Here is a 24,785-nt window from a genome sequence, read left to right on the forward strand (position 1 = left end):
ATTTGCTTGCATCACTGTCAGCCCATTCATGCATATTCTCCACCTGGTCTTCTATCTTGCCATGGAAGGATTATGCACACTTGTTGAATAGGAAAGGGTTAGGGCTTAGTATGGAGTAAGATTACCTATATGAGGACTTAGCTACTTGTACTCCTTAGGCTGCTACTGCTTCCTACTCCAAACATCCTCCCAGCAACACCTTTGCCAAAAATCCACACCATCAAAGACCGTCTTTTTCGTAAGAGAACTGGTGATGGTGTTCACCCACATGATGGTAAGGGGTGTGGGTGTGTGCTGCATGCCTGGCACCTCCTGACAAAGACCTCTTTACTCTTTCAGGCTTAGTTAACATCTGTTCCTGTTGCGCTTGCCAGCAAGACACTGAATTACACAACCCTCTCTGTCGTGTGTTGTAGAGGAATGTTTGAGATCCAGCGGAAGCGGTGTAAAATGTATAATAATTCATAAATATTCAGTATACCATGAACCAAATTATATAATCGTTTGCAAAACCAGGAGTTTGGGCCCATAGAAACTTTAAAACCCCCTACAATTCATGGGGTCCTCCGATAGATCTTTGTAGGCGCTAATAGGGTCTCAGATAATTAGAGACGGATGACATTCCTTCATGAGGACCTGTATTGAGGAAATGCCCATCTAACAAGATCTAACAATAGTCAATAGTCAAAACACATAATATGTCAAAAAATTCCCATCAATAAGAAAAGACAAACTCCGTATATTTATCGAGGTACCTTTTATCTAAACTTCAGGATGAATTGTCAATGTACAAGAATACATTCGAATTATCAGTACTTTGGTTAATTCAAATGAATACAAACAAAAATCACAATAAATCACAGTTCAAAGCAAAAATACTTCATAAATCAATAACTGGCATGAGGAGAGAGAGAGAGAAAAGATACACATTGCAATTTCAGTATGCAATTCGCGATTCCTAATATCAATAAGCGAATAGTGCAATAGTCTGAATAGCCAACCTACAGCCAAAAAGGTATAGCTTGTGCAACATCACCAGCCGATGAAGTGCAAAGGATATTCAAGAAAGTTCAGTTCAGGGAAGATCAGAGTTCTGACTGACATCATGTCACGCCCAAGATTTGCTAGGAAAAATAGCCAACCGTAGAAGAGCAGCAGGAGCACAAGCACACAACCTTTTTCTCACAAGGGAGTTATACCGCAAAATGTTCACAATTCCAGCCCCCAAATGTATCTTCTTCACAGTTTTACATGATTCTATTGGTTGGGATCCATGGTACGATCGTAGTGTGATCATTCTTCAGTCCATATTCATCCAGAATTCTAACATTCTTTTATTCATTTGTACATTATCAAGTTACCTCGGAAATAGGAGGCACATTGGAACTTTTCACATCCATGCCCTTGCTTCCATGTTTGCTTGCACAAAGTCAATACAATTATTCATAGAAATAATACTCTAACCTAGGAAGGAAACTCTAGTGATAAACATTCTAAACTGAAGCAAATAGATCAGCATTTTAGAAATAATGAAGGACAAAATACATTTTTGTGAGGCCTATGTTGGGGAAAGAAATAGTATGCGAACAGGTTTGAGGCCTACATGGAAAAACACAAATTCATCATTTTCTAATGAATAATAAAAAAACACTAATATTAAAACGTATAAGAATAATAGAGAATGCACAAGAAACAATCTAAAGGCATTTCAATTAAATTTATAAACCTAGTCTGATTACGATTTTCTAAAAGTACAAGCAATCACTTTTTTTCGATTTTCATGTACAGTGAAAAAACCCATAAGCAAGAATCCTTTTACTTTTAATCATTTTTATATAAACATATTTCTTTATTACTACTTACAATTTACTTGTCACTGATATTTAGTACATTTAGTAAGTATCTCTTTCATGACATATATGACTTCACAATTACTCCAGTTTGTAAGCCATGCTTTTACGGTGCAGTTTAAAACATTTTCTCCCATGTATTGAAAAAAACACACTATTAGTCATAACTTATAAAGGTTAGTTCACACTTGATGAGCAGGCTTGATTAAGCAGAATTATTCTAAAATAATCATCCTCCATCATTGGTGTAAAGCATTGTATAAGTAGTTATTTTTAAAGGCATTAACTATTCATTTTGCATTTTAAATGTCGGCATTTTAAATATATTCTTGAGGAAGATCGCACTGACACGTATAGATTGCATGAAATAAAAAATAATGTGTTTTTGGCACTAAAGTATGTACGTGAAAATATTCTTGAAAGGAAAAAGTGAAATGAAGTATCCTAAATACCAGAAGCAGAAAGAATGAAAAGAAATGACATCACCGAAAGAAAAACAGTTATCCTTTTACAAAAGTTTATCATGGATCCTAATTTTTTTCATTTTCTCCCAAACTCATGTGCAAAGAGAGAGCTTCCTTCCTCCCATGTGCTCGCAGCTTCTCTTTTGCGTTTGAAAAGATCACCCTGTTCTGTTCTAAAGGGCCCTCAAAATAAGTGGTTTCTTTAATAGCGTCCAACATGGTATTCATGACCACCCCCCCTCCGCCCCCCCCCATGCCATTCTGATCAGGGAAAATTATTATTATTATTATTATTATTAAACATTTTTATAGAGCGCGTAGTCACCCGGAGGTATCCCAGCGCTAAGAACCCTACCTCTACAGGTCAGAGGGCCGGCAAAGGAGGGGGGTAAGGGAGGGGAGGGAGGGTAGGAGATCGGGGTTCCGGAAGAGTAAGTTGCTTTTAAGGAAAAAGGTGGGTTTTCAACCGCTTCCTGAAGCGTAGGTAATGTGGTTCAATTCTCAGGTTGCGGGGGAGTGCATTCCAGAGTCGGGCGGTGTGGACTGAGAAACGTCTTCCGCCTGAACGTGCCTTCTTAAATCTGGGAGTGATGATGATATTCTCCTTGTCAGAACGGAGGGATCTAGAGGATTTATAAGGTTTGATAAATTTTCTGAGAATAGGGGGCCTTGATTTTGTAGCAGTTTGTGGGCTAGGCACAGGGCCTTAAATTTGACCCGCTCCCTAATTGGGAGCCAGTGAAGGAGTTTTAGTGCTGGTTTGGCCGAGGCTCTGGCGGGAGTATTAGTGAGAATCCTTGCGGCGACATTCTGAATTCTCTGAAGCTTGTTCATTGTTGCTTCAGGGGCGCCCAAGTAGATCACATTGCTATAATCAAGCCTAGAGAGAATCAGGCCTTGAATTAGCAATTTTTGCGAGTTGGGGGGCAAGAGGGTCAGGATCTTCCTCAGTGATTTCAAGAGCCCGAAGCACGTCCCGGCTACTTTTTTTGCTTGCGTGGTGAACGAAAGGTCTGTATCCAGCCACACGCCTAAGCTTTTTACTTCTTGTTTAGGGTCAGGTGGGGGACCCAGACATCCTGGCCAGATGTTCGGGGAGAGAGTGGGTCCTTTCTGGCCAAGGAGGAGAACGTCAGTCTTTGCTCCGTTCAGTTTTAAGGCTGACCTGTTCATCCAGCGTTGAACCTGCGTAAGGCAGTTAGATAAATCTGCTGGATGTTGGCTGGGATGGGATAATGACACAACTAATTGTGTGTCGTCAGCATAGCTGACGACGCTCACTCCGAACGGGGTGATAACCTCCTCCAATGGGGCCATGTAGATATTGAATAATGTGGGGCTCAGGGAGGAGCCCTGAGGCACGCCACATTGGAGGGGAGTTTCGGAGGAGCAGGTGTTGTTTTCCCAGACCTGGAAGGTGCGCTGGGCCAGAAAGGATGACAGCCAGGATAGGGCGGAGCCTTCCACACCGACTCTCTTGAGCCGCTTAATGAGAAGTTGGTGGTTGACGGTATCGAAGGCCGCACTCAGGTCGAGGAGGATCACTGCCACTGATCCTCCTTCGTCTAAGAGTGCTCTGGCCTCCTCTATCGCTGCCAGGAGGGCGATGTCCGTGCCCTGCCCCGGACGAAAACCTGTCTGTGAGCTTTTTAGTCTGTTGTTGTCCTCCAGGAACTGTGAAAGTTTCTTGTTGGCCAGTTTTTCGGCAACCTTGCTGATCCCTGGGAGAAGAGAGATTGGCCTAAAATTGGCCAGGTTTTCGGGATCAAGGGAGAGTTTCTTCAGTAGTGCTTTAACTACTGCCGCCTTCCAGCTCGGGGGCACGACTCCCTGTTGGAATGAGGCGTTGATCAGGTGGGTAAGGGGGGGGAACAATGATGGAAGCTACTTCCTTAAGGGTCCGAAGCGGGGCGGGGTCCCTGGGAGATCCGCTTTTAATGGAGTTTAGAGTATTTCCCACTTCTTCGATAGTTACTTGACCCCAAGAGGGGAGGCAGATGGATGTCCGAGTGTTCGGGGGGTCGTTTTCCTCGCACGAACTAACAGGGGGGATTTAATCAAGGATTTTTAGTATCTTTTCTTGAAAGAAGTTGGCCAACTGATGGCATTTTTCCTGATCGGCCTTAGGATCCGGGGGGTTTCTCGGTCCAGGATCTGGGGTCTTCAGAAGTTCTTTTAGAATGACGAAGGATTCTTTACTCGAGCATACTGCTTTTTCTATTCTCTCCTGGAAGAATGCGCTTTTGATCTTACGAATGGATGCTTTGTAAGTTAAAAGGGAGGTAGAGTAAGCGTTTTTGTTAGCTTTGGACTTATCTTTCCTCCAGAAGCGTTCCGTTCTCTTACATTCCTGGCGTAGAGCTTTGAGCTCTGGGGTATACCACGGAGCAGAGGACACTCTTTTGGTATACTTAAGAGTGTCTGTTTTAGGTATTAGTTTGTCTAGCGAAGATGTGATCCAGGAATTAAACTGTATATCGGCCGTACCAGGCTCGATGGAGAGCTCAGGGATGGTGTTTGAGAGAGTGGTGGCCCATTCCGTGGGTACAAGTTTGTGCCACCGTCTATCGGTGACCTGGATTTTCGTAGTTTGAGGGGTTATAATGGGGGCATCCCAAGAGATGGGGACTAGGAAATGATCAGTCCATGGCAAAGTCAGGGGTGGACTGGTGGTGATGTTAGCGACATTGGTGAGGACGGGATCTAGTAGGTGTCCCTTATCATGGGTAGGCTCATTGTTGACCAGTCGGATATTAAATGATGACAGGTCCTGAAGAAGATCTGAGGCTATCCGATCAGTGGGGTCCATAAAGTGCAGATTCAGATCACCTACGATAAGGAAGTTAGGAGCAGAGGAGGCTAATTGTGAAACCGATTTGGTAACGGCATTAAGGAATTTCCCAGGAGCACCTGGAGGGCGATAGATCAGTAGTCCCGACAGGGTGTGGGCCGGAGAGGTATGGATGGAAAATTGGCAGCTTTCACAGTCTTCGATGTGAGCGTTGGAGGTTCTACAGATAAGCTGCTCTCTGTAGATTAAGGCTAAGCCCCCTCCTCTCCCTCTGGGTCTATGTAGGGCTTGACAGAGATAGCCTGAGGGGAGAGCAATGACGATGTCCGAGTCAGAGCTGTCAGCCACGTTTCGGTAAGAAACAGCGCGTCTAACTCCTGATCTTGTATTAACAGGTTGGTCTCGTGTGCATGCTTAGGAAGGGAGCGGCAGTTAAGAAGACCTATCTTAAGTCCGAGTTTGGCTGAGTTTAGGGTGGTAGGATTACAACGCCTACAGTTGGAGAAAGGTTTACCTTCGGTGTGCGTGTGGTGACAGGGCAGAGTTTTTTCCGGTTGGAGAGCACGGAGCATGTCTCCTGAATACACCAAGCGGTCAAGAGGTGGATCCGACAGCGTCCCTGGGCCTGGGTCCGGTCGGGCCCAGACGGGCTTGCCTTTGGCGCGCCTTCGGCGCGCTGACGGCGCGCCCGCTGCGCCCGTCCGCTGCGCGTACGGAAGTGACACATACTTTTATACAGGTGAGGGGCGTGGCCTCCAAGAGGGCGTGGCCTAGTCGCACGCCGGCAATGGCGCCGTGTTTGTCAGGGGAGAGCCGCTGTCAGCGCGGGGCAGCTGAGCGGTAGATTTACAGGGTCGAGCAGCCAGGTAGTAGATGATTATTTTTTTTTAAAAACACAAGAAAATAAAGTGACACACAATATCACACGTGCATCAAGTTAAAACAAAAGTCTCTGTCTCCCGGCTTCCGCCTCAGGAGTTTCTGGGTTCTGGCAAGCAGCGCTCGTGGGTCAGCTTAAGTACCAGATGAAAAAGGGGGCGTGGCCTAGTCGCACGCCGGCAATGGCGCCGTGTTTGTCAGGGGAGAGCCGCTGTCAGCGCAGGGCAGCTGAGCGGTAGATTTACAGGGTCGAGTCCTGTGCAGCCAGGTAGGAGATGATTATTTTTTTAAAAACACAAGAAAATAAAGTGACACACAATATCACACATGCATCAAGTTAAAACAAAAGTCTCTGTCTCCCGGCTTCCGCCTCAGGAGTTTCTGGGTTCTGAGTGGGACCCCGCAAGACCTCTTCTGCCTTGGGGTACACATCAGAGGGGCCCAAAGGCTGGATGAATGCTGACCGCGCCACCTTACGGTTTGAAGAGGTACCAGCCCTACCAGCCTCCCTGTGATTCCTCCAGGAAGTAGAGATTGGCTACAAGAAATGTCTGCTATGAGCACATTGTGTGGTTCGTCTCCTGCTTTGGCAGCCTTGCCAACTACCACAGAGTCTATCATGTATATCCAAAATTTATTCGGCATTTCCGATTCAACCCATTAATGGGACAGAATTTGTGGAAAGCCCTAGGGAATGGGGGGATAGACATAGATTGACCAACTTTGTCACCCCGCCTCCAGAAGATCTCTTAAAAATCTGCAGATCTGTGAAGTCGGGATCTCCGCGGGACCCTACTACACCAAAACGTCTAGTGGATAGCCTAGTGGTATTGGAACCTTACATTAGACATCTATTAGACGTGTCCTTCAGCACCAAGACCGTGCCCAAAGACTGGAAAAAGGCGGTGGTTCTACCCCTTAGGAAGAAACCTAATATCAGTTTTGATAAACTAGAGAACCTCCTGCCAATTTCCCTTCTACCCTACCTGGCCAAAGTGGCTGAAAAAACGGTCAATCTGCAATTGATGGATTTCGTGGAAAAGGCTGCTTTACTACACTATACCCAATTTGGCTTCCGTCCCCGCCATTCAACGGAATCTGCGCTCCTGATGGCTGAGGAGACCCTACGTCAGGGGGTGGATGAGGGTCATACTATGGCCCTCATCCTATTGGATCTGAGTGCAGCATTCGACACTGTAGCTCATACCACCTTGCTACAGTGGAGGAATATCTGGAGCTGCACTCCAATGGATCCAATCGTTCCTGACTGGGAGAAGCTTCCAGGTCCGCCAGGGTGATCACTACTCCAGGGACATAGGATTGGGCCAGGGCGTTCCCCAGGGATCGTCCCTGAGCCCCACCCTTTTTAATCTTTGTCTCCCCAGTGGCTCCAATTGCTGTGGGCCATGGGCTGCAAATTGTGTCCTACGCAGATGACACGCAGCTGGTTATCTCCCTTTCACACGCGCCCGGCCTTGCCATGGACAGTTTCAGGGCTTGCATGCAAGATCTCCCAACCTGGATGTCCACTAATTGCCTTAAATTAAATGGCAACAAGACCGAGGTGCTCGTGGTGGAGAGGAACCCATCTGTTTGGTCGTCGGCGTGGTGGCCCCCATGCTTAGGTGAGGTCCCAACACCTCGTCAGGAAGTCAGAAACCTTGGGGTCTGGCTTGATGCTGACCTGTCTTTTGGACCCCAGATAGACCGGGTGGCGGGTGTCTGTTTTAGCGTTTTAAAAAGCCTACGGAAGGTCCTAGTTCTCCTCCCTACGTCCGCCCGTAGAACGCTGGTGGCCATCGTTACATCGCGTCTAGACTATGGCAACCTATTGTACTTGGGAGCAACCTGTAAGGCAATAAATCGCCTTCAGGTGTTACAGAATGCGGCAGCCCGCCTCATTTTAAAATTCCCCAAAAGATCGGCCTCCAAAGCTGCCCTTCAGACCCTCCATTGGCTGCCAGTAAGGAGCAGAGTTGAATTTAAAGCCCTCTGTACTTGTTATCGCATCCTTACTGGGAAGGCGCCAGCACCACTCCAGAACCTAGTCACCAGGTATGTACCATCACGCGCTTTGCGCTCCTCACATGGAGGCCTATTAAAGGTCCCTAGGGTGAGAAGGGCCCGCATGGGAGGAAGATCCTTTCGCTACTTGGTGGCGAAGAGCTGGAATGCTCTACCTCTTAATCTTCGCCTGGATCCATCTGAATCTAGCTTCCGGAAGAAACTAAAAACACATCTTTTCTCTAGATAACCGGGCCCACTCCTCACTTCTGTTTCTGAGTTTTTCAGCGCGGGGATACGCTTCTGAGTGTAACCAAGCGCTTTACAAAATTCCCTTATAATTATTATTATTATGTGCCTGTAGATGCCACTGTTCTAAAATGGTGGAGATGCCCATCCCCAAGTGCAGCCTGGTTACGTAAGCTATATTATAATAAAACATGATATAATATTTTATTTTTTACTGTGTATTTTAAAGTTTTTATTTGTGATTTTACTGTGCGTCCGGCTACACAAACACTGAAAAATAAACCCTCCCAGTTGATCAGTCTGAGTGTGTCAGAGGTATGGCACGTGCCAATCCAGTTTCTATGGGCAGAGAGCCTGTTCCACTTTGCAGAAGGGCAGTGAATGTTTTTCGCCATAGGCGAGCGTAGCCACTTACGTCCTCTGCTTGAGTCTCCATCACTTACGCATGCATGCACAATTTCCTTTTATTTGTGTCCATGAAAGCAGTGCAAGTTGGGAATGCCCTCGCTAACAATACTCTCCGGCAAGAAGTGGCTGGTGCTTGAATTAATCTCAGCCACTGATAATTTCGCTATACTGTAATTCATTTCACTGTTTTATTGGTCGCAGCGTCATTCCAGAGGAGACAAAACTCACTCAGAACAGTTTCAACCCCTTTGCAAGGGAAGCAGCTCGGTTTAAACTGCTAGGCTACCTCCCCCCCTCAACAAGCAGCCCATAACATATGTCCTACTTGTTGGGCCTTATCAGTGATGCCAACAATTCAGATGGGGAGGGGGGGGTGGGGGGGGGGCTTAGTATCTATTTGAAACCCTTTATCTCTCAACCATCGTTTTTCTTTTCTTTTTTTTTTCTCCTAGTGTTTATAACCTGTGTATTTGTAAAGCGCATGTTCATCTGTAGGCATCTTGTTGCTGAATAACAGATGTTTCTTGTTACCCAACTCAATGGTACTCATTTTATCGATCTCAGATGAATGAAAGGCTGAGTGGACCTGCCGGGATTTGAACTTGTGACCATGAGGCCGAACACAGGCCCCTGCAGTGGACGCATTAGTCCACTGAACCACTAGACCCGGCTTTATTGTAGCACACATCCTTAAATTAGGTATTTGTGTGTTTTTTGATGGGTAATTTAACCTGAAGGAGATGTGGTCGTTCAGATTTATGGACTCTGTGGCATGTCCCGGGTGTTAAATTACAATGTCCAAAGTGTGTCCAGTGGAGTCAGTTGGGCCAGAAACAATTTGTTGGATGGTGAAGGCCTCATGGTTGGATGTGATGGCAATGGTTGAACGTAATTGGATTGTTCTTGTCAAACCTAATGTTGAGACCTCCTAGAATGTGAAGTTTAAGGTGATACAAAGTCTTGTACCTAACATAAGTTCAAAGTTTGCATTGCTGAGTAGTAGTCTATATTTTAAGAGACAGGAAGTGGAGTGGGTTGGCATGTTACCAGCAAGGATTCACACTACTCATGCTGAAGATTTCGATGTGTTATTTGTAATGCTTTTCTATGGATGACTGCTGGCTTTCTCCAGTTTTCCTAGTGCGGTTTCGTTGATGCCACCATATTCAGGTGGGATGACTTTGTGGCATGTGGTTGCGGAACCTTTGCTGAACCAGGTTTCTGTAATCGAGATGAGGTCTGGTGTGGTTTCTGAGAGCAGATCACATATATTGAAGTTATTTTAGCTCATGGATTTTGGGATTAAGAGTAAGAATTGTATTTGTTGTGAATGTCCGTTTGACATGATGATGCTTTGAGGAGGTGTCATAATGTGGGAGGAGGAAAAAGGGCGTAGGTGATGTGGGTGCGAATGAGTTAATCGTAGTTTAGCTGTGATTTGATGTGAAATGTAGGGTAAGTTGTTGGGTTAGAAAATTCTGCTGTTTGAGAGGTGGGTGTGTTTTTTGTTTTTTATTATTTTATTTATTTATTTTTGGTCTTGTATAGCGCTGGAAGTCAACCCCCGAAGGGGTATCTCCGCGCTTATGCATAACCAAGAGGCCAGTATCTGATACTTAAACAGAGAGATGAAAAAGGCAAGAAAAGAGCCTAACAGGCTACAAATAAGAACGTTTTCAAGGACTTCTTAAAGGATTGGAAATTAATAATGTTTTTCAGAGCAAGGGGCAGTGAATTCCAAAGGATAGGACCTTTGTAGGATAGAGCTCGCCCTCCCTGCCTGACTTTTTTTATCCTAGGAACCTGAAGTTGTTGTTGATTGCTAGAGCGCAGTGTTCGACTGGGAGTGTAGGGTTTAAATATTTCTTTTAAATATTTAGGTCCATTGCCAAACAGGCAACCATAGATAGTACAGCAGATTTTGAATATTACACGCTGTCTAATCGGCAGCCAATGAAGTTTTGTCAAAAGGGGAAGAGATGTAGACCTTGGCGGGGCGTTGAGAACTAATCTAGCCGCGGTGTTCTGGACCACCTGTAGTCTCTGTAGTTGTTCTTCATTTGCCGAAACCAACAATCCATTACAATAGTCTAGTCTACTTATGACCAGAGCCTGGATAAGAGTCTTCCTATAAGAATCAGATAGAAATGGGAAGACTCGTCGTAGCAGTCCAATGATCTGAAAACAGGAACCTGCTACCTGGTTTGTGTGCTCTTTAAACAGAAGAGATCTATCTAGACGTACACCAAGATTTTTAACAATTTGTTTGGGACTTGGAGTTGGTCCTAAATCCAGGGGCCACCAGTCTGGGGACCACAAAAGTGTGGCCTCCCCAAACAGCATAACCTCAGTTTTGCTTACATTGCACTGGAGGCGATTGGTGGCCATCCAGTGAGATATTGCCCTCATACCGTCCGCGAAAGATTTTTGTATTGTGGGCGTGAGGGTTTTAAAGGGGAACAAAAGCTGAGTGTCGTCAGCGTATGCTATCGGTGTGAACCCATAAGATCTTACTATATCCGCCAGCGGGGACACATACACGTTGAAGAGTGTGGGGCTTAGGCAAGAGCCCTGTGGCACTCCTTTAGTGAGCACTCGAGATGGAATGGTGGGGGCCCAGTCTCACCTCTTGATGGCGATCCGAAAGAAAGCTTTCCAGCCAGGAAAGAGCCACTCCTTCAATTCCCCTCTCCCTCAGGCGATCGAGAAGTATCTCATGGGATACAGTGTCGAAGGCAGCGGATAAATCTAACAGCACTAGAATCATTGAATTTCCTCCATCCAGTGACATCTTGATGGTATCAGTCACTGAGAGGAGGGCAGACTCTGTGCTGTGATTGGGCCTAAATCCAGATTGAGAGAGGTCTAGGCCCTCTGCTGCCTCGATGTGCTTGGACAAGTAAGTGTTTACATGTCTCACGGTCACTTTGCTGAGAAAGGGGAGGAGGGAAATAGGTCGGAGATTGGAAAGATCGGTCCATGGGATAGCTGCGTTCTTCCGGATTGGGTTCACCACTGCTTTTTTCCATTCAGTGGGCACAGATCCTTCTCTGAGGGAGTGGTTGATCAGATTTAGAATGTGGGGCCCAAGCAATGTATATAGGGAGGCTGTTATTTTAGCTGATAGAAAACCTCTGGGGAACCAGATTTTATATGGCTCATTAAAGAGGTGAGATCTGAGTCAGTGACTGCTGGGAACATCTTAAGTGTGGATTTACTTCGCATGGGCAAAATAGATGGGAATAAGGAGTTGTCACTATTTTGATTGGAGGCCAGTAAAATTTTGTCGTAGATAGAGTTAATTTTATTTTCAAAAAATAATGAAATTTCATCACATAGTTGTTGGGAAAACTCATCAGGGCTTTTGCATGCAGTCGGCTTTACAAATTCCTGGAGAATTTTAAATAGTTCCTTAGATCGATTTCCCGCTTCAGCAATTTTTTGGGAAAGGCTATTCCTCCGAGCAACTTTGATGTTTTTGTAGTATTTAGTCTGAGCCTCATAGTGTGATCTTTTGTTTTCTTCAGTTCGTGTTTTTCCCCACTTCTTTTCCAATCTCCTGCAATTTTGTTTTTCTGTTCTGAGCTCCTCGGTATACCAGATTTCCTGTTTGGTGGCAGGGTATTGTTTGTGTAGTTTTAAAGGTGCTATTTTATCTATTGCTTCCTTAAGGGATTTGTTAAACTTGGTTAAAACAGTCTGTATACTGTCGGTCTGTATGGGAATGGGCTGCTTCCATTCCTTTTGCAATTCCTCTATGGTGACTTTATACCACTGTCGACGCCAGATTGGTGGTAGGGAGTTTATTTTAGGGGACTTATCCGATTTAGATATGGAGAATTCCACGATGAAGTGGTCAGACCAAATTATATGAACCGGGGAGGAGCATTGTACCTGAGGGAAGTTGGTGAAAACCAGATCAAGAAGATGACCTCCTATATGGGTGGGCTCATGATTTTGTAATGTCAGACCAAGGGAGGATAATTCGGAGACCAGGGAGGTCGTTTCAGGGAGTGTGAGGTTATCAATATGGACATTGAAATCGCCAAGGAGAAGAAAATCTTCTTTTGCTTTAAAATGTGGGGCCAGAAGTTCCAGTAATGCTAGAGGGAAACCTGTTGAGGGCCCTGGGGGACGATAGACTAGGGCTCCTTTCCAGAATCTATTTGAGGCATATTGCATTTTGAAGATTAATATTTCAAAGAGAGAGTTGTGCCTCTGTTCTAGCGTGATGATCTTCAGGTAATCTTTATGTATAACGGCTAGGCCACCACCAGTTTTCTCTGGACGGTCAAAATGGACGATCTTATAGCCCAGAGGAACCCCGACAGCAATAGCGGGGACTGTATGGGGTTTCAACCAGGTTTCCGTAAGGAAACAAAGATCAGGTTTATTTGTATGTATTAGGTCCCATACCTCTAGTTGATGTCTAGGTAGGGAGCGAACATTTAGAAGAAGACACTTCGTCTCTTTAGTCCCTTTGGATGGGGTTTGTTCCCTTTTTTTTAACATCTTATTGCTGGATGTTATGAAAGATGTTTGGTATTTACAATATATGCATGAGAACGGGCCCTCAGGACATGGCCGGGGGTTTCTGGAGCAGTCTGTGAGAGGAATTGGTTTAAGGTGTAGCAGAGCTTGCGCTGAATACCTGATGTTAGGGGCCCTTGCAGCAGTGATAGGCATGGGTGCCGGTCCCATAGTCCCTAGTCCCGTCCTGTCGCGGACGGGCGCAGACGGGCAGGACTCTGGCACGACTCCGGCGCAGATCCGGCGCGTCCGCTGAGCGCGTCCGCTGCGCGGAGTCATGGCCGTTCTGTTTTAAGCGCTGCTAGAGCGCGTCACCCGCCTGACCCACACCCAATATGGCCGCCAAAACCGGGATCCCAACCCTCGGCGTCGATACTCAGCCGAGGGCGGTCCGGGGGCAGAGGTGGGAGGGAAGGAACACAAAGCGCTTAAGAGCGCAAGGAAAATCTCTGGGTCTCTCACGCAAGCAATCACAATCCTACGTATTAAAATTCACGAAGAATACTAAAAGCACAAGTGAGGAGAGGAGACCTCCCGGCTTCCGCCTCAGGAGGGGAAAAGGTAGCTTCTGTGGTTATCACTCGAGCAGATTCACCACTTCCTTTTTAAGCGCTGCTAGAGCGCGTCACCCGCCTGACCTACACCCAATATGGCCGCCAAAACCGGGATCCCAACCCTCGGTGTCGATACTCAGCCGAGGGCGGTCCGGGGGCAGAGGTGGGAGGGAAGGAACACAAAGCGCTTAAGAGCGCGAGGAAAATCTCTGGGTCTCTCACGCAAGCAATCACAATCATACGCATTAAAATTCACGAAGAATACTAAAAGCACAAGTGAGGAGAGGAGACCTCCCGGCTTCCGCCTCAGGAGGGGAAAAGGTAGCTTCTGGAAGTTAGTCTTAAAATCAGAGCCTGATGGCTTGCACTTCAGGGTTCAAAACTGTGGAACGCCTTTTGACTTCTCCCTAACAACTTGTAGTTAACCAGAAGTGTGAAAAGTTAACCTTTCAAAGTTGCATTTAATTGGACTTTAACAGACTACTGGGCATGATTGATGAATTTGGAAAGGGTTGTTGACGTCGGCGTTTGGATTCCTTAACTTCCCAGTCTTCCTTTTTGGTAAATCTGGAGCACAGAAAGACCAACACAATAGTTGCAAAGCTCATATATGAATAAATATTATTGCTATTGATTTTCTGCCTAAAGTATTGTGTCCATTGTAGTGTGAAATATAGAACCACGAGATCTAGAATACTATGCTAAGTATAAAGAATATTGCTATACATTATTAGAAAAAATATTGATTTATTTTCAGAGCTATTCTGTTTTTCTTCCCAGGTTATTTGCTGCAATGTGATGGGAGATTCCATACAATTTTCAGTTCACGTGATTCATCTTTCATCTGCTATCTTGGGATTCCCATCGTACACGGTGAAGGTTTCCCCCATTTATTTACAGGTAAGATTAATGGATTTCATTTTTACATCCTTATTTTTGTGGTTGCCTTGGCACGAGAACCCCATATCTACTGGCCCTGATATGCCTTTGTCACCTTAGCACTGCCATTGCTACTTCTGCAATGTCATGGGAACAAAAAAATTATCTTCTTTATGTAGTTTCGATTCTTTGAAAGCCTATGAGATATAAGGCAAGGCATTAACCCGTTGGTGGTGGTCTAAAAGGTGCATGATGCACTTCTGCTACCCTTGGTGTTATAGTTAACCCTTCATTGTACTGGCAATGAGGTTGTAAAGCCATATATTTCTGATTCCCTTTCTGAGATCCTCTCTCTGCAGTAACTTTTAACTTGTGTTTTTAGGTGGAGCCTAGTAGACTGTGCATGCACTGTCTGTTGTGAGCCATATTGTGGCTTACCAAGTACATAGAAGTGCTTGGAACCCGCCCTCTGCTTACTAGTGGCTTGTTTTCGTGTCACTCATGTGCCTGCTTCTTTTTCATCTCAGCTCGTCAATCTTGTGGTTGTACTGCCCATTAAGAATTGCCTCTTTACCTTTCCTGTGATTAGCGGTCTTTCTACTTCCACTGCTTGCTTTTGAATCACTTTTCTCTTCTGTTAGCACTCAATGAGAGTGCATGTGTTTTTGAACTCTCTTGCTCGTGTACTACTCTGCCCATCCCGCTCCTTTTTGCACTTGTCCATGTGCTTCTTGTTTTGCCCCCGCGCCCTCTGTGTTGCTTTCCCGTCCCTCTCAACCACCTTTACATTGCTTTAACTTCCTCCACCCACCTTCCGCTGTGTTGCTTTGGCTCCTGTATCATGTGTTGCTTTAGCTTCCCGCCCTCCCCGTGTTGCTTTGCCTCTCTTGTTGCTTCTGTTCTCAACTCCCCATCCCCTTTGCATTCAATAGAAAAATAACCACTGTGCACATTTTCTTTTTAGTTACAGATACAACTTGGATCAGTAAATATAATGGGAATAAAAGCACCTGTGTTGTTTGGTAGATGTGCACATGCATAGTGAGTGCACCTACAAAATAACGCTGTGCTCGTGTCAAAGGCTTGCTTTCTTCTATTTTTTTTTTTTTTTTTTTTTTTTGAAACCGTTTATTACAGAATCCAAAAGATATACAAAGATGGGCCTACAACCTTCAGGCTGGCCGCTAGCAAGCAGAAGGAGCATGTGATACAGACAATAGCACGAATGCTGCGGCAGAAGGGAATTCACAGGAGTTGAAAGAAGCGTTGGCAGCCACACCATCCGAACCCAACGGTTTCCTTTTAATATAAATAACAACAAAAAACGAATCCACAAGGCAACCCACAATCGGAAACAACAGCATGTGCTCCCCTAGGGGGGGGGGGACCCCACCAATCCATAGGAATATCGAGGGGGGGAAAAGGTCAGGACGGGGACTAAGTAGACTCATTGCCCAGAACCGGGAAGACAAACAGGCTAAGGAGACGGGGCCGGTGACGGATCAGGCAGTAACGGCGGGGTACAGATTCCCCCACGGTAGGCGTTCCAGGGCCCCATACTCTCACCCATGTCCCAGGCTTACCTCTCGCAACATACACCACCTTTTCCCGAAACATACACCAATCCATGTTATCCTTCCACGCCGAGACAGTCGGGACCTCTGGGAACCCCACAGTTGAGCAATGTCACGTTTGGCCACCATATATCCCAGAGTCGCCCACCACGTCTGCGGCACCGAGTAGTCTGTTGGCTCCCACACATTCAGAAGACATCTCCTCGCCTCGGGCAGCAGCGGCACACGCGTAACTACCCGCAAAACCTCATGCACACCACGCCAGAATCGCACCACATCCGGGCATTCCCACAAAATATGGAGAAAGGTCCCCAAAGAACCACACCCACGCTTACACAACCCGTCCACAGCATAGCCCATACGCATCAGCCTCGGCCCGTGACATAGACCCTATGGAGTATCTTGAGCTGGACGAAGCGAAGGCGGGCCGGTATGGCCACCTCTTTCGGGGAGGCCACCGCAGACACCCAGTCCTCGTCATCCAGCTCCAATCCATCAGCCCCCCACGCCTCACGAAGGCTAGTCAGCAGTCCCGAACGGTCATTGATAAGCTTTTTGTAAATTAATGAAATCGTGCCGTCCGGTACATGCCCATCCAGCACTCTATCCTCCAGAGGGGAGTACTCCGGGATGGAGGCAACGTCCGGAAATACGGAGCACAACGCATGACGAATCTGCAGATATCGAAAGTACTCCCTGTCATGCAGCTGGAATTCTGTCTGCAGCACATCGAACGTTTTGAATCCCCCCCCCCCTCGTCCAGAGATCGCCCACCCTGCTGATGCCTATCATGTCCCACTTCTCAAAGCCCTGCGAGGTCCACAGGGAGCCCAGCCGCTCAGATGCGTATAGTGGCGTCGCCCGGGTCAAGCGATCCTTCCACCCCATCGCCACGTTAGCCGCGTGCCACACTCGTACCATGACCCGCGTGGGGCCCGTCAGACGTGCGTCGAGCGAGCTAGAATAAAGCGCCTGATTATAGTCACCACCCGGCAGTAACATCTTATCCATCTCAAAGGCCGGGTTTAGAGCGGGCCCGTAAAGGCCGTGATTGATCGCAGCCAGCTGGGAGGCCCAATAATATCGCTTGATATCTGGGAGGGCAACCCCCCCGTCGTACCACGGGAGCGTCAGCTTCGCCAGGGCGATACGCGGTCTACCCTCCCAGAACAGTCGGCGCTGCAAACTCTCCACCTCGCGAAAGTAGCGCGCCGGGACAACGTCCATTGTGTTCTGTAAAGCGTACAGGAAACGTGGCCGCGACATCATCTTAAACAATGCCGCCCGGCCGAGCGGCCAGAGCGGCAAACGCCTCCAACGCGCGACGTCCTCCTTCAGGCGCTGGAGGGGAGGAAGCAAGTTCTGTGTATATCGGGCCTCCGCGTCCAGGGTAATGAAGACACCCAGGTACCTAAATCCCCGCGGGGCGATCTGGATAGGACAACCCCGCGGAAGGATAGGATCCTCCCCAGAGAGAACATACACACACGATTTAGCCCAGTTGATGACAAGGCCGGAGTTGAGGCCAAATGAGTGCAATACATCAACCAGTACTATCAGTGATTTACGTGGGGAAGCCAGGTACAGAAGAATATCATCAGCGTATAGAGATACGCGGTCCTCACACTCGGGGGTCCAACGGAGACCACGGATAGAAGGATGGCACCGCAGCCACTCCGCCAGGGGCTCCAAGGCAAGCGCGAAAAGGAGCGGTGATAGCGGGCAGCCCTGCCGCGTGCCCCTGCCCAGCTCAAACGGAGCCGACACTCTACCGTTCACAACCACCTGCGCCAGCGGTCCAGAGTACAACAATTTCACCCAACCGATGAATCCCGGGCCAAACCCAAACTTCGCGAGTGTCGCCCAAATATATGGCCACTCAAGTGTGTCAAACGCCATAGTGGCGTCCAGGGACGCCAAAATGGCCGGCTCCCGTATGAACGGGACACGTGCGAGCACCCCATGCAAGCGCCGCAGGTTAAGCGCAGTGTTGCGATGAGGGATAAAGCCGGACTGATCCTGGTGAATCAAATCGCACAACACGCCAACCAGCCGATTAGCCAACACCTTGGCGAGAATTTTGGGCTCCGCATTCAATAGCGAAATAGGCCGGTAGGATGTGACCCGGTCCCGCGGCCTCCCCTCCTTATGAATAACCACGATAGTAGCCAGACGCTGGTCTAGCGGGAGGGAACCCGCCGAGCGGGCCGCGAGGAACATAGCACGGAGATGCGGCGACAGCGTATCCGGTCGCAGCTTGTACAATTCGATGGGAAGACCATTAGGACCCATGGCCTTGCCGGAAGCGACCGAACGTATGGCGAGGGCAATTTCCTCAGAGGTTGGGGCGGCGTCCAACGACACTCTGTCCTCCTCCGAAAGGGAAGGCAGCGCGATATCCCCAAGCAGGGCCCGGGAATCCTCCTCCGAGCAGGAGGACACCGGGGAATACACCCCACGGAAATATTCTGCGAAGCAATCAACAATTTCTTCCGGTTCAGTGACATACACACCATCCAGTTTCTCAATCGACGGGACAACTCGACTCGCTCTCTCCTTTTTATCCAGCCACGCAATCAATTTCCCAGCCTTATCACCCACATCATACAGTCTCCCCTGTTGCTCTCTACTGAGGCCCCTGGCCGCCTCCGCGACGAGGGCCTATAGGCCGCCTGCTTGAGTCGGAGAACATGTAAGTTGTCATCCGTCACCCCACATTCGAGGTCACCCTCCAACTCAGTTATTTCAGTTTCAACACGGGTCACCTCCTCCCGCTCGCGCCTCCGGGAATGGGAAATAAGGGACAGGGCATCCCCCCGAATCACCGTCTTAAATGCCTCCCACAGCGATATCGCCGATGACACAGACCCCACATTATCGTCAAAATATCGCTTAAGGGACTTAACCAACTCTGCGCGAACGGTGGGGTCACGCAGGTACCAGGGATTAATCGGGACCACCCTACCCTCTCCCCTCGGGAGAATATCGAAGTGCAACAAGAGCGGGGAGTGGTCTGAAATACCCCGCGCCAAATGGCGCACCTCCCCGATCCTCCCCGCATGCGCCGCCGGCACCAGGACATAATCTAGCCTTGAGAGACTGCCATGGGCCCCGGAATGAAAGGTGTACTGTAGCTGCGTAGGATGTTTCAAACGCCAACAATCCACCAGCCCCAAGGTGTCCAAGAGGCCAGACAACCACGCTTGGGCACGGGGGAGATCCCTAGGGGGGTGACGATCCTCAGTTCCGGAAACCACAGCGTTAAAATCCCCCCCCAACCACTAGAATCCCCTCCGGAAGGCCAAGGAGGAGGCGCCCCAGATCCGCAATGGTGGTCGTCTGCAACCCTGGCGGGACATAGACAGAAACAAAAACAACCACTCTGCCCTCCATTCTACCCACCAGAACCGTGTAACGTCCCCTGTCATCATGGAGCGCCTCATCAACTTCCAACGGGAGCGAGGTCTTGGCCATGATGCCCACACCCCTTGAACCAGACGTGAAGCCCGAATGGGCCACAAGGCGGTAGCCCCGTCGATTCATAGCACGAAAGGAGTTGCCAATGAGGTGTGTCTCCTGCAGAAAAACTATATCGGGTGAAATTCGTTTCAGGAACTGCAGGACCACACCTCGTTTTATCCTGTCCCCCAGTCCATTAACATTCCAGGACAAAAGACTCAGTCCCCTACCCCCCATCATAAACGAAAGCAATCACTCGTCCCCCAGAGAGCACTTTAGGAATGGCACGACGATACTTTTGCCTTGTGGTACAAATGAACAACACCCCACCCCAACCGCCCCAACAAAACTCCCCCCTCCCTGCACCCCTGCATGAGCCCAGACAGCCCCCCCAACTTGCAGTGTGCCTGTTGCCCCTATATAATTGAAACTAGTTAGACCCCCTAAAGGAGGAAAGAGTACCCCTTCGAGACCCCGCACCACCTCCAAAGGAGGGAAAACGAGTACAAAAGAACGAAAGACCCTAAGCTTGGCCGAAAGTGGCATCATATTCGTCCAGAGTGAGGCCGAGTATCAACACCTCGGTCCCGGTCCAGTGGGCCGTCTCCTCCCGCCGCCCCCCCTCCCGCCATCCCGATCACGACCCCCAGACAAAGTGTCCAGCCAGTCCTCGGCCGTTTCAGGACGATCAAAAAAGTGAGTGCGACCATCCACCTCCACCCGCAGCCTGGCCGGGAAGAGCATGGCGTATTTTAAGTTCATGTCCCGAAGCCGCCGCTTGACGCCCAGGAAGCTCAGTCTCTGCTTCTGGACCGCTTGGGTGAAGTCAGGATAAAAGTTCACCTCCATGTTCTCCAGCTTAATCGGCCCTCCAGTCTGGAGGCTTGCAGAATCGCGTCCCTGTCCCGAAAGTTAAAAATACGGGCAATAAGAGGCCGCGGAGGGGCTCCGACCTTCGGCCTTCCCCCGGGAACTCTATGAGCCCTCTCCACGGCAAAGAATTTACTCAGTCCCCGAGGCTGGAGATGGGTAGTGATCAGGTCCTCCACAAAGAGATCCGCCGCCGACTCCTCCCGTCCCTCGGGTACTCCGATGATGCAGATATTATTCCTCCGGGCCCGGCTCTCGGAGTCCTCCAGGCGCCGATCCATGAGCGCACTCGCCTGACGAAGTCGGTGCACCTCCGTTTGAAGGGCCGCCACCTCAGTCGTGAGGCCCGACGCGGTGTGGGCCAAAGAATCGACCCGGTCGTTAGTCTTAGAGAGATCAGCTCTCACCAGGTTGACATCAACGAGGAACGCGTCGATCTTATGCGCCAAGGTGTCGAACCGCTGGCCCACCGAGGCCTTCATCTCCGCAATGGCGCCCATGACGTCTTGCAGAGTCAGATCCGTGGGCAAATCCGGGGCATCCGGGGGGCACTCAGAGGACTTGTGCGGTCCGCCGGGAGATCCCTTCGGGAGGGTGTAGCGGTCCATGATGTTGGCCTGATGTGCGGCGCCACGCCGGGTCGACTTGGCCATCAACCGATCTCCATCTTGTTTCGTGGCCATCGTCGCGGGTCTCACACCCGCACCAGCCACGCAGTAACAGGCAAGCAATCAGGGCCACGAGCTCCGGGGGGCCACCCCAGGACGGCGGAGCGGGCCACAGCAGGCAGGCAGGCAGGGTCTCCCAGCGAGGCCACCCCAACACAAAGAGCTCCGCGATCCCACTTGCAAAGACGGCAAGGGGGCGCGAAAGTGAAAGTGTGGGGTACGCGACTCGCCAGGCCCAGCCCGCCGTTGTTGTTCACTTTGCCACTGGGTCGCCCCAAGCGCGAATCCGGGGTCAGGAGAGAAGTAGGCCGCAAACTTCAATCGGTGCTCACTCCGGCACCCGAGGTCCGATTCGAAAACGGGTACCACCTCGGCTCAGGCTCACCGACACAGTCCCCTCAACCGATACAGGATGAAGACAGGATAAACGTAGGAGGTTGCGGAGGTCCTCAGGAGCCTCGCACCTACGCGGCCATCTTGGTTGCGCGCTAGGCTCCTCCCCCATCTTTTTCTATTTTTAAAGTTTAATCCAAAGATGTGCAGCATGGCTAAAACCCATTAGCAATGACCGTAGATCACAAAGGTGAGACCTATTGCCTTTGCCAATACTTGTTACTTATAACTTGTTTTAACAATTGCAATAAAAGGTCTATTGTGGAATACCAATGCTCAGTAAACTCTTGCTAAAACAGTTGATGGACAGAACAATGTCATACATTCACCCCAATACAGAGATCTGGGCCTAAATCCATCGTTTTTTTGCTCACCATGCCATTCCAGTTTGATCCCAGCCATATGCAAATCAGTCTTGCCCCTGTGCCTCATGGGAACAATCCAGCCCGAACTGCCAAGCCATGTCCTCCCCAGACTGGAAACAAGCATCCTAGGACCGGTTTCGGGGTTTCACCCCTCTTCAGGCAGGATAGCTTGATTCCAGTGGCATGGAGACCATTGGCCATGTCAGTAGATCACAAAGGTGAGACCTATTGGCTTTGCCAATGCTTGTTACTTTTAACTTGTTTTAACAATTGCAATAAAAGATCTATTGTGAAATACCAATGCTCAGTAAACTCTTGCTGGCAGTTTAAGAAAATAGTTCATGGCTAATCGGTGTGAAATCTTTTCTGCTTACATTTCTTAAAGTGTTTGTAATTGTGTTAACAAATCGCATGTGTGAGAAAGGCTGACATTTCTGGTTCATTCCATAGTTGTAGATACATATTGGAATTTCAATCCACAACTCCATCATACTTCTGAAAACAACCCATTTTTATTGTTACATAGACAGGAAATCAATTCTAGAAATGCATTGGTTGACCCCCGTCAGCTCATAAAATTATTTTTCTTCTTTTTAATTGTGTAAAAACACATGCCTCTTATATTGGAAAATAACTGATACTGTGAGGGCAAGCTGGTATCCTAGAAATCTTGGTAAAGGTCAGTATCTCCAATATCTGTTTTTCTAGTTTTTATGTTTAAAACGTTTTTATTGAAACAAAAACAAACCATGGGGGAGGGGGATAGGAGGTCAGGATACATGGAATACAGTCAAAGAAAAAGGGTGCAACTCCAGAGGGTTGGCAATAGGTAGCGCAGTAAGTCAGGGGGAAAAACACAGTAGATGAAGGCTAGAAATACAAGCTATGGAACCCCGCCCGCGCATCCGACACCCCAAATCTAAGCAATGAAAGCCATCAGCAACTCAACAGAACACAATCCCCCCCCCCCATCCCCCATCCTCCCAGTAACGAAACCCCCCCCCCCCCCCCCCCCCCCCCCCGTCCTATGGTCCCGCACCAGAGTAATCCTCACCAGGAAGCCCCGCACCCCCCCCCCCCCCTCCCTGGGAGGTCCCCGCCTCACAAGTAAACTAGTCCGCCGGGGTCACCGGCGGCGTCAGCCTGAGAAGCCTAAGATACCTCGGGCAGGTGAGCTCCCGGAATTCAGTGGACAGCAGCGCTAGAAAGGGTTGCCACAGCTCTTCAAATTGGTCTATCTCCCCCGCAACCGTAAGCGACAGCTTCTCCATCCCCAGCACATGCCAAAGCCTATGCAACCAACCGGTGATGGAGGGGACGGTGGCTGTGCGCCAGTGGATTAGAATGTTCTGAACCGCAGACCCCAGCGCAATTGCGATCTGCCTACCCCTACGGGACTTCAGTGGGTACATTAGGTCATTGGGGAGGCCCAACAGGACATACGCCGGGAGTCGCGGCAGCTCTATCCCAAAGTGCTTATCCACCTCGTCCAGAACTTCCTTCCAGTAGGCGATCAGCACTGGGCAATCCCAAAGAATGTGTGAAAGGGTACCTTCCTGCCCGCAGCTCCGCCAGCACCCCCTGTCAGTGTGCTTATGCATTTCATACAGTCTCTCCGGGGTGTAGTACCAGTATGTGGACACCTTAGTAAAGGTCTCCGTAAGGCCCGTGTGATATGCAGAGTGCCGCGCCCGATACGCAATTTTGTCCCATTCCTTGTGGCTGAGTGTCCTGCCCAATTCCCTGTGCCAGCGCTCCCTCCCCGGGTTGTAATAGTGAAACGGCGGGGGTTGTAGGTATTTGTACAGATCGGTAATTAGCTTAGCGTCGGAGGTCCGAGTAGCCAACCACCTCTCATACGGTGTAATTGGACGGGCGGCGGTGGCACGCACCTGGGGCTGGAGGGCCCAATGCCGAACCTGCATGTAGCGCAATCTGTCCAGCTCCGTCAGGCCGAACTCCTGGCGGAGTTGCTGAAAAGGAACCACTCCTTCCGGGCCATAGATCTGGAAGAGTGCCCTGCAGCCCGCCTGCACCCAGTGGGAGAAAACCCCCGGCTCCATCCCTGGGGAGAAGTCCGGGTTGCCCACAATGGGCGTGAGCGGCGAAGGGAAGGTGGTAAGGCCCCGGGCCTCACAGACCGCGTCCCACACACGCAGGGGGACCCGCGTAACAAAGGAAGCATAAAGATTAGGGGGGCGATGCGCGCGGCGCAGGAATGGAACCTCTTGTAAGGTGCGGCCCGCCACTGCCTGGTCTTGGAAGAGCCAATGTTTGTCGGACTCCCACCTGCTCCACTCCACCAGATAGCGTAGCTGTGCCGCCTGAAAGTACTTACGGAGGTCTGGAATACCGAGACCCCCCCGCCTCCGGAGCAAGCGTGGAGAGGACCCTCTTCATGCGTGGCCTGCGGCCCTGCCAGACAAAGCGGGAGATGTCAGCCTGCATTTGTCGTTTCCAGCCCACCGGGGGCTGGAGCGGGAGGGCCCGGAAAAGATATAGTATCTGGGGCAACACCGTCATCTTGACCGCCGCGATTCGCCCCAGCCAGGACAGCAGGCCTTTGTTCCAGCGGCCAAGCTCATCCTTGATCTTCCTGCTGAGGGAGGCATAATTGGCCGTAACCATCTCCGGTAATGTAGGCGCCAGTAGGATCCCCAGGTACGGCACCGTGGACGAGGACCACTGCATGGGGAAGAGCCGCTGAAGATCCCTCCTGGTATCTGCAGCCAGGGACACGTCTAACACCATCGACTTGCTCATATTCATTTTGAAGCCGGCCACCCCCGCAAAGGCGTCCAGCTCCCGGAGGCAAGCAGGCAGCGACCTCCTAGGGTCGTCCAAGGTC

General features: G+C 49.3%; 1 protein-coding gene across 1 annotated transcript in view; it reads left to right on the forward strand.

The window, feature by feature from the left end:
- The window catches only part of C2CD2 (C2 calcium dependent domain containing 2), a 426,997-nt gene that overhangs the window by 135,523 nt on the left and 266,689 nt on the right, over nucleotides 1-24,785 (forward strand). Inside the window, exon 3 of the mRNA XM_085621220.1 lies at nucleotides 14,510-14,629. Within this exon, the coding sequence (XP_085477346.1) occupies nucleotides 14,510-14,629 (120 nt within the window). The remainder of the gene's footprint in view (nucleotides 1-14,509; nucleotides 14,630-24,785) is intronic.

This window comes from Triturus cristatus, chromosome 8 (assembly GCF_964204655.1).
Source record: "Triturus cristatus chromosome 8, aTriCri1.1, whole genome shotgun sequence".
NCBI lineage: Eukaryota > Metazoa > Chordata > Amphibia > Caudata > Salamandridae > Triturus > Triturus cristatus.